Below are 11,412 nucleotides of genomic sequence, written 5' to 3' on the forward strand. Positions count from 1 at the left end.
GTCACACGGAAGTTGCCTGGGAATTGTAGTTCTGACACAAGATGGCGGCATGATACCTACACTCTTGACAATTATTTTTTAGATGCTAACATATTACTGATAAAGATTTAATCATTTTCTCTGTAACACACATACTGGAAGTCATTTACAAGTAACCTGAACAATTAAGAGTAGCACAACAGCTATAATACAAACACTACGATATTAGTAGAGATGCCACTGATACAGTACCAAGGAATTGAGCTGATCACACAAAAAACAAAAGTCGATTGGAAAAGAGAATGAATTTGATCCAGTCTTGTAACAAATGGAAAAGACTGGAATTGGAGTTTGAAAAATTTTTTTTTTGGTTAGGCTTGATTTTAAATTTATTGATGCTATTTTATATTATCTTTTGTGTAAATCTTATTAGCCATGTATTTTTTAAAAATGCTAATCATTTTATAGCTTAGTTTTTAAAGAACAAATATCAGATGGATATCACCTACAGTACTATTATACATACAGGACACTTTTTCGATGGAATAAAAACGTGTTCTATTCCCTTCTAGCGGGTTTCATTCATTTGGTTTGACAGCATGCAATATTGTTAGCATATCGCTTATCCTACGTGTATTATGTCACTCTACCCAATAGAGAATGAGCGCTGAATATGGTTTATGATATTGCATGGTTGTCAAGACAACATGGTGTCACACATTGGAGACGTAAAACTTCCACGCTAGCGAACGACTGTGACAATGTGTAAACAAACATGGCCAACAGGTTTGCTTCGTGAAATATGGAATATTTTGAGAGAATTTTGTAAGAGAACAAATGTGTTGAACGCCCGAAAAGAATGTGTATAATAATAATAATATTGGCTGGCTTTTTTTCGTGGTATAATAAGATGCATTCCATTCAGCTACTCATTTTTGATTTGTTCAATATAATGCTAGCTGAATGGAATATATCTAATATAACACACACACACAAAAAAGCCAGTCAATACTATTTAAATATTCAAGGTCACCATTTTCAAAAAAACAGGGATGTGATTTGGGGCTGGTGAAATTATCTGAAAATTTTAGCCGGGGGTCTGGGGTTTTCTGACTTAAAAATTGTACTAAAATGGCAAGCAAACACACAAGAAAAAACTTGTCATGATTAACAAATTCAAGCCAATTTAATGGTCAACATGCAACTCTGAGCCCCTATAGTAAATTCAGTGATTCTTAACTGACAAAAAGCCAAAACATGAAATCTAAAAATGTCATTCTAAATTAAATCTGCATTCGAATAAATAGAAAATTGTATAAGGAAAAACAATTTATAATTTCAATTACTGTAGAAGTTGAACATACCTAAATGTGCCTTTTCAAACAAACATGATGCAACATAAGAATTCATCCACAAGTCTTCAGGAACTCTCAAAAGAAAAAAGATGCTAGCATCCATGTCCAGTTCCAGCATATCAGTCACTTTTTTTCTGCAGTTTCTACTCTAGCAATGTCAACTTCATATACATAACTCTATAGTGTTCACTCACCAAAGGATAATCATAACTCCATAGTGTTCATTCACTTAAGGATATTCAGAACCCCAGTGTTCACTAACTTAAGGATATTCAAAACTACTGTGTTCACTCACTTAGGTTTCGTTTCTATCCCGGGCTCCAGCCCGACTTTGCACGCTCGTAGCTCGGGCAGGGGAGGTCCCAGCATCCCCAAACTTGACAACCAGAGTCCTCTGCCCTCCCCCAAAGAACCAGCGTGGGCAGGGCGCGCTAGCCCCGCGCCTCGGGACGTAATTCGCCCCGAGGCGAGCCGCGGCGCTCCGCTTAGGTTTCGTTTCTATCCCAGGCTCCAGCCCAACTTTGCACGCTCGTAGCTCGGGCAGGGGAGGTCCCAGCATCCCCAAACTTGACAGCCAGAGACCTCTGCCCTCTCCCCAAAGAACGAAATCGCTGAACAAATGTCTCACAGTCTTATGTCCAACGTCTGTAGCAACCTCTTTCTCCAACCATTCCCAGCGGAACTTGTTTTTCACTATTCTGTCGATTTCTTTAACTCGATTTGCATCTTTACGCTCGATCACGGAGGCTGCCATCTTTCAACTCTTTGTTTGAAGCGAGCTTACGTACAGCTATCTAACAAGCGCGTTCACTGGTTGTTACAGAGCGATGGGCCAATCACGTACCTCGTTTCATCACAATGACGGAATAGGATACGAATGCGGATTTCATCTCATCTCGTTATCTCTAGCCGCTTTATCCTTCTACAGGGTCGCAGGCAAGCTGGAGCCTATCCCAGCTGACTACGGGCGAAAGGCGGGGTACACCCTGGACAAGTCGCCAGGCCATCACAGAGCTGACACATAGACACAGACAACCACTCACATTCACATTCACACCTACGGTCAATTTAGAGTCACCAGTTAACCTAACCTGCATGTCTTTGGACTGTGGGGGAAACCGGAGCACCCGGAGGAAACCCACGCGGACACGGGGAGAACATGCAAACTCCACACAGAAAGGCCCTCGCCGGCCCCGGGGCTCGAACCCAGGACCTTCTTGCTGTGAGGCGATAGCGCTAACCACTACACCACTGTGTCGCCCGAATGCGGATTTTTGAGTGAAAAATCGGAAAATTTTTTTTTCAAATTTTGAGGTGAAAAAAGCGGAATTCCACGAATTCGTGGGAAAAAAAAAAAAAATCACATCCCTGAAAAAAGCTTGCCATCTCTAACAACTACTAATATTAGTAACTAACTACTGCTAATAATAATGGCTTTTTTTTCATGGTCTATCCTATACATTCCATTCAGCTACTTGTTTATGACTTGTTCAATATCATGCTAGCTTAATGGAATATATCTGATATACCACAATAAAAAAGCAGTCAATATTATTTAAATCAAGGTCACTATTTAAAAAAAAAAAATCTTGCCATCTCTAACTATTACTAATAATATTAGTAATTAGTACTAATATTAGTTACTTACTACTGCTTATAATAATGGCTTTTTTTTCGTGGTATATCCAATACATTCCATTCAGCTACTTGTTTTTGACTTGTTCAATATCATGCTAGCTGAATGGAATACATCTGATATACCATGATAAAAAAGCCAGCCAATAGTATTTAAATATTCAAGGTCACCATTTTCAAAAAAATCTTGCCATCTCTAACTACAACTACTAATAATGATATTAGTAATTAATACTAATATTAGTAACTAACTACTACTACTACTACTACTACTACTACTACTAATAATAATAATAATAATAATAATAATAATAGCAGCATAGGAAACCTCCATGAACCTAAAACATTAAATTCATGACAAAACTGGGATTTGGCGATAAAATTAGGCTCCAAAAACACCACCAGAAGAGGAAGAAAATGTCGTCAGGCAGTCACTGCACTACTGAAGACTCCTGTACTGTTTGGTAGAAAAGTGAGTGTGACGGGAATCAGGATCAATGATTGCATTTGAGCAGCCATTGGTCTGCACTGTTTTATCTCGACCTACAAGTTTCTTTTCAGTAAACAAGAAGCACAACAGGTTTTACGTTACAGTATAGGAGGAACAGCTGACAATGAAAATGATGACAAAATGTAGGATTTGTTACTGCACATCGTTTGATGAAAAGTTACTACAACTAAAAACAACCATGATCTGTTGATCCTAAAATCAATATGATGTTCCAAAAAAAAAATTAAAATACTAATACTGCATTTCACTCTTTACATGAGTACTCTTATGTAGTCAATCATTAATGGGCAGAATAATTTAAACTGTTTTTTTTTTTGTTGCTGAACTGTATTTTAGACATGACGCATGTACTATGTACCTTACCTTGGTTACTTTTTTTTTTTAATGTTTCTGTGGCGCTCTGATGATGTACACCAGGAAAGAGGTGTCTCATCTCATCTCATTATCTCTAGCCGCTTTATCCTTCTACAGGGTCGCAGGCAAGCTGGAGCCTATCCCAGCTGACTATGGGCGAAAGGCGGGGTACACCCTGGACAAGTCGCCAGCTCATCACAGGGCTGACACATAGACACAGACAACCATTCACACTCACATTCACACCTACGGTTAATTTAGAGTCACCAGTTAACCTAACCTGCATGTCTTTGGACTGTGGGGGAAACCGGAGCACCCGGAGGAAACCCACGCGGACACGGGGAGAACATGCAAACTCCACACAGAAAGGCCCTCGCCGGCCCCGGGGCTCGAACCCAGGACCTTCTTGCTGTGAGGCGACAGCGCTAACCACTACACCACCGTGCCGCCCCGGAAAGAGGTGTGAACATGTTAAATGTTTGCTTACCCAGTGTTTGAAGTAAAATGTACCTCTTTGTACTGTGGTGAAGGAACACAGGGTATTGTGTTGTTCATCTTGTATGTTCTACACAGAAGCGGCCCAGTTTCTGTCTCCACGGTCACCTCCATGGGGCTGTAGACACCCTGGTCCACGGCCTCCTGTCTGATGGATAAAACAAAACACAATAAAACGAAGCTCTTTACGGTAAAATTTTTGCTATTCATAAATGAGCACACAGCCCAGTTTGAGAGGGTTACATGGGTATGGGAGGCGAGCGAGAAACAGGATTCACTAATTAACTACTCAGCCATGAATCAGTGCAGGAAAATAAAAACAGATGTGAGAAATAAAAGTAAACAACAGGACGATACACCACTTCAACTACTGCTCACTGCCTGTAGTTGCTCTTTTTTTTCCCCCCCAAGCAATCCACCTGAACCGATTCACAAGAACATCAAAATTTGTTTAGCTACCTCCAAAACTATGCAATAACGTATCAGCAATGGGAATAAAATTAGGTCCCCTATGCGTACATGTGGGCGGCGCAGTGGTGTAGTGGTTAGCGTTGTCGCCTCACAGCAAGAAGGTCCGGGTTCGAGCCCCGGGGCTGGCGAGGGCCTTTCTGTGCGGAGTTTGCATGTTCTCCCTGTGTCCGCGTGGGTTTCCTCCGGGTGCTCCGGTTTCCCCCACAGTCCAAAGACATGCAGTTTAGGTTAACTGGTGACTCTAAATTGACCGTAGGTGTGAATGTGAATGGTTGTCTGTGTCTATGTGTCAGCCCTGTGATGACCTGGCGACTTGTCCAGGGTGTACCCCGCCTTTCGCCCGTAGTCAGCTGGGATAGGCTCCAGCTTGCCTGCGACCCTGTAGAACAGGATAAAGCGGCTAGAGATAATGAGATGAGATGCGTACATGTGGCTACTGCTTATAAATAAAACTGTTTTCTGATCCCATGTCCATACAGTAAATACAGCATATACACAGTATCAATGATACTCTCTTGCAAACATCAAGCTGTAAGCAGCATCAGGGCTCGTAGTATTTTGGTTACCAGTTTTGTTTACTGTGTTTTGTTCAAAATACAGTGCTGTGAACGAGATCTATTTTCAAAATAGTAAGAAAGCACTTGTTCATGAATTGTCTTAGAAACATTATTTAGTACTAATGAGCACATTTTGTTTCGCATGTGTAGTGTAAAAACTCACCTCATCTCATTATCTCTAGCCGCTTTATCCTGTTCTACAGGGTCGCAGGCAAGCTGGAGCCTATCCCAGCTGACTACGGGCGAAAGGCGGGGTACACCCTGGACAAGTCGCCAGGTCATCACAGGGCTGACACGTAGACACAGACAACCATTCACACTCACATTCACACCTACGCTCAATTTAGAGTCACCAGTTAACCTAACCTGCATGTCTTTGGACTGTGGGGGAAACCGGAGCACCCGGAGGAAACCCACGCGGACACAGGGAGAACATGCAAACTCCACACAGAAAGGCCCTCGCCGGCCACGGGGCTCGAACCCGGACCTTCTTGCTGTGAGGCGACAGCGCTAACCACTACACCACCGTGCCGCCCCTAGTGTAAAAACTAAAATAAAAAAAAAAATTTTAATTAAAGCGAATAACAGAAGTTGGATATCAGCTTTTCAATACATCTACAAAACTAGATAGAACGCCTCCGCCTGGTAGACTACACGCCTTAAGTTGTGATTTGGGGATGGACATTTGACCTCACAGTAATCTTGACCTGGTGAAATTACTTGTATTAGCCTTGGAGATATTGTGTTCACAAGGTTTTCGGACAGACATTTGACCTCACAGTGACCTTGACCTTAGACCTTTTGATCTCAAAATCTAATCATTTCATCTTTGTCCCAAAGCGCACAAATGGTGAAAGTTTGGTGAAATTCCTTTCATTAGTCTTTGAGATATCGTGTTCACAAAGTTTTGGGATGGACATTTGACCTCACAGTAATCTTGGCCTGTGACCTTTTAACCTCAAAATCTAATCAGTTCATGTTTGTCCCAAAGCGCACAAATGGTGAAAGTTTGGTGAAATTCCTTTCATTAGTCTTTGAGATATCGTGTTCACAAGGTTTCGGGACGGACACACGCACGGACACACGGACAACCCGAAAACATAATGCCTCCTGCACCTTAAGGTGGCGGAGGCATAAAAAGCTAAAAAAATAAATAAATAAAAATCAAATTAAAAATAAATAAATAAACCTTACAAAACCTCTCTTTTGACCTTTCAGAAGGACCAAACAAAAGCTGTGATAATCAAAAGGTACATTTTCTTAAAATAAACACCACTTACTTGATATCGAATCAGTAGCCTCGACAAACCACGTGGTGAATTTCGTTTATCTTTTTATCTGCTGATTACACTGGGGAACACAATTTTTGTTGAGTTAGGTCTGACAGCTGTTTTTAAACTAATTTTTGGGTGCGGAATCCAAAACTGATCTCAGTTTTTCTCTATTACGTCAAGTTTTTGAACTATAGGATCCCCGTTTTCTTAAACAATATGAAAAACACTGTACTTAACAGATATGTGCTTGTTTTATAAAAATGTACAAATATTGACATACAATGAAATATGAAAGAAACAGGCATGACTGCAATGTTTATTTAACACATGTTTTTACAAAGGATATGGCTACTGTAATTATAATTGTGTGCAAGAAGAAAAAAAAAAACAAAAAACTTTATTCGTCACATGCACACTTCAAGCACAGTGAAATTCATCCTCTGCATTTAACCCATCTTAAAGTGCTGATGACACGTTTTTGACATCTTTGGTGATGTTTTATAACATAAAAAGTAATTCCCGATGATCCATATATTAATTCACGAAGGCGCCTATTTTTACAAGTTATGATAAAAAACGCGGCTATTTGGGCAAATTTGACGGGGCTGCAGCACCCAGGAGACGAAGGAGGAGGAGGGGCTATATGACATCATCGAAAGAATCTTCCTCCTAACTTACCAGTTTGTTGTTGATGCGAGAGGTGTTCAGTTTATCATTATTAGTATTATTATACATTATTATAATTTTATATATATATATGTTATTATGCCTTCGTGTTGTGTTGCCGGCTTTTGCTCCAAAACCCACAAGGATGGGGTAAGTTTATTCAAGTTCCCCAGAGATCCCGAGCTGCATGCGAAGTGGGTGAAGCAAGTCAGGTGCGCTCGTGACAAGTGGGAGCCCTCACCAACATCCGTCCTGTGCTCTGAACACTTCGATTTGGATTGTTTTGACACCCTTCCCAGCTTAAAGGAATCTCTTGGGTGTTCAGTTCAGCACAAACGTGTGCTGCTACCATCAGCAGTGCCTACAGTATTCTGGAGGGGGTCTACTAGTAGCTATGCCGGATCCAGCAGTCGCCTGGGACAAGGCGACTCCTCCAAAGACAGTCCAACTGTCAGAACGTGTTGAGAAACGACATAAGATAAAAAGGTACGTAGAGCTATAGAGTGCTCCGACATGATGCTAAAAATAGTAACCATGCGGTCTGCGCGGCCATCTTGGAAGTGACTCGCTCCAGAGCGCTCATAGAGTACACATCATAGAGTACACATTCATGATAATCATAAATGTAATCATAAAGTCGGCGTGATATCAGTCATGTATTTGCTTGTGAAAGCTTGTTTCTCAAAGCAAACACTGAGGGAAAGCTAACTTAGCCAGACAAGTAGGCTACAGATTGTCATTTGCTTACGCTGATGTAGGTTATCAAATATTTTGCTTCATTCAAGGATAAAACTAAGAAGCCATAAACTAGAAGACGTGCCTGCCAATATTATCCTAAATGTATCACGGATCAGGCATAGTCGTAAGCTTATTATGTTAGCCGTTTGCATGCTCCATTAGGAACCATGTATTCAGTGTAGCATACGGCTTACATGATATAAGCAGTGTTTACACATGCAAGACAACAATACACAATATTAAAATATTGATTCTGTAACATTTTGAACAAATACGGGTTGACCTACCAATCCTTGTTATCCAACCTTGTGGTGTTCAATGCTGGGCTGTCTGCCTGTCCGCTGTCCATCTCGGGGTCAGAGTCGCTCTCAGATTGCACAGTAACAGGTTCAAACCTGTACGGTTGGATGCACCCGTGTTCGTCATCACTTGATTCTTCCCATCTATCCCACTCACAACACAATTCTAGACTCCCAGAAGAGGAAGAGCTAGAGAGTTCACCGGCGTTTTCATGTGCCATTTCCACTGAGTAGACAGCCAGGGAACCGCAGCGTGTTCTTCCGCTGACGTCACAACATGGCCGCGAGCCACGGACCCAGTTTTCTTGCGCTGTGCAATTAAAAGTTGGATATTCGCGTAACAACAGCTTCTTTTCACATAATTATAACAGAAATCTAACATGTTTGCCATGTTGTATAGTTTATTTAAGAAATTGCATAGAGTCATGTTCGTGTCATCAGATCTTTAAGCAGTGAACACACGCACACACTCCGAGCAGTGGACAGCCACACACAGCACCCGGGGAGCAGTCAAGGGTCAGGTACCTTGCAGTACCTGACAGTAACAGTAGATATAAAGGGCACAGTAGATATAAAGGGCACTTCAGCCCAAGGCCGCCCCATGTTAACCTAACTGCATGTCTTTGGATTGTGGGGGAAACCGGAGCACCCCCACGCAGACACGGGGAGAACATGCAAACTCCACACAGAAAGGCCCTCGCCGGCCGCTGGGTTCGAACCCGGAACCTTCTTGCTGTGAGGCGACAGTGCCACCGTGCCGCCTGTGCAAGTAGTTAAGGTAAAAATTTACGTTTATAGCTCTTTCTGGAGTGTTCACCTTGAGGACTATCGCGTTTGATGCTCCAACAATAGTCAGCCATCATATGTACATCCCATCTACCCTGATAACGTTCTTCCATAACCCTCGAATAGTCTTACTACAGTGGAATTTTGCTTATCTGGAGGGTAAGCTGTGGAGAAAAAACTTGACGTGCTAGAAAGGAGAAAAAAAATGACTGCAATTTTGTAATCCGCATGCCAATTTTAGTTTTAATCAGCATAAAAATCTAACTCAACAGAAAATTTTTTTCAAATTGTTCCCCAGTGTTATCTTCCGGGGCGGCACGGTGGTGTAGTGGCCTCAAAGCAAGAAGGTCCGGGTTCAAGTCCCGTGGCCGGCGAGGGCCTTTTGATTGATTTATTCCGAACAGTAGATATAAAAAGCAAAAAATAAAAATAAAAAAATGCAATCATCAAAACATCGTCATAAACAGAATAGTGTAGCCACAAGGCAATAACATAATAATGTTCTGAAAGGATTAGGAAGAAGTAAATAACTTATCAAATCCTAACCCTCTATACCACCATTAATCAAACGTTACTTTCCACCATAATAAACTATATATACACAAAAGAAAGCAAAAAACATACCAAGACATACCAACATGGTATAATATCGCCCAAATCAAAATCATATACACACACACACAAATACTTATGCTATGCATATATACACATACATACACACAACACATATATACAGTACATACATATACACATACCTAACTATACACATCCATACGTACACAGACACCCATATCATAATTATGCTTATATATTATATACAATTATGCACTTGTATAACACACACACACTTTTTATATAATGTATCCGTATGTACCCATACCCACATATATACACATATTATCAATAGCATGTTATTGTAATTCCTCCTCCCTATACCTCATAAAGATCTGTTCCTTATACCTTTTTTTGAACTGGTTTATAGTTGTACATTTCATGAGCTCCACATTCAAACTGTTCCATAGCTTTACTCCACAAATAGAAATACTGAACATTAACGTTGTCCTAACACTGCGAATTTTAAATTTCAATTTCCCCCTAAAATTATAGCCCCCCTCTCTATCCGAAAACATTATTTGGATATTCCTTGGTACTTTATAATTCCTTACTTTGTACATTACTAAGGCAGTTTTATATTCTATAATATCCCTGAATTTTAAACATTTTGAATTTAAGAATAGTGAATTAGTATGATCTCGGTAACCAGCACTATGAATTATTCTTATAGCTCTTTTTTGAAGTATAGTTATTGCATGAAGTGAACATTTATACGTATTTCCCCACACCACTGAGCAGTAATTTAAGTACGGTAAAACCAGGGAACAGTAAAGAATGCGGAGTGAATTATAGTCCAGACCGTGCTTAGCTTTACTCAACATAGATATGCTTCTTTATAGTTTCATTAGTATGTATTTTATATGTGATTTCCAATTAATTCTATCATCTATTATTACCCCAAGAAATTTATTATTAGAAACTCTTTCAATATCAACACCATCTACCTGTACATTTATTGCCCTATTTATTTTATAATTATTAAACAACATGATTTTTGTTTTAGACAGATTTAATGATAATTCAGGGATGCAAACACAACCATGGTCAAAAAAAAAAAAAAAAAAAAAAAAAAAAAAGTGTGAGGTAGCACGGCGACGCGGACCCCTCACCACACACACAATATCAGTCAGACAACAGTTTCAACAAAACAGAACATTTATTAATTACTATTATTTATTAATTCAGTTCCCAATCCATCTTCAGTTCCCCACCCCAAAGTCAGTCCATCTTTACTCCTTTTTCTTCCTTTTCTTTGCCACTTCCTGAAGTTTGTGTAGTGCCTTGGATGTATGCACCACGAACTCATAACATACATATGGGTTACACATTACCATTTGATCACTCGATGTTCTAAAATAGCAGCTAGTCGGGTGCTAACAGTTAGCATTTTAACTAAGCCAGACAGCCACAAGCTTTAATAAGACCAATTCTTGCATGTATAGAACGGTATTACGGCACTTAAATATTATCTAGGAACAAAAAACAATAGTCATTAACCCATGTAGACACTACGTTGAGAACATATACAGTCATCATGCAACTCCTCAAATAACATTACGTTTTTCAGGCGTTTTTTTACCCCAAGGATAGGTCATGGCTAATATGGTTGGTTAGATGAAGGAGGCTAGGTTACGAGAGATAAAGTTAATATATATATATATATATATATATATATAT

The 11,412-nt window shown here is 40.1% G+C and overlaps 1 protein-coding gene across 1 annotated transcript in view; it reads right to left on the minus strand.

Annotated features, from left to right (window-relative positions):
- Positions 1-11,412, minus strand: part of ggcta (gamma-glutamylcyclotransferase a) — a 37,385-nt gene that overhangs the window by 2,346 nt on the left and 23,627 nt on the right. The window contains exon 3 of the mRNA XM_060942636.1: positions 4,345-4,477. Within this exon, the coding sequence (XP_060798619.1) occupies positions 4,345-4,477 (133 nt within the window). The remainder of the gene's footprint in view (positions 1-4,344; positions 4,478-11,412) is intronic.

Source organism: Neoarius graeffei, chromosome 16 (assembly GCF_027579695.1).
Source record: "Neoarius graeffei isolate fNeoGra1 chromosome 16, fNeoGra1.pri, whole genome shotgun sequence".
NCBI lineage: Eukaryota > Metazoa > Chordata > Actinopteri > Siluriformes > Ariidae > Neoarius > Neoarius graeffei.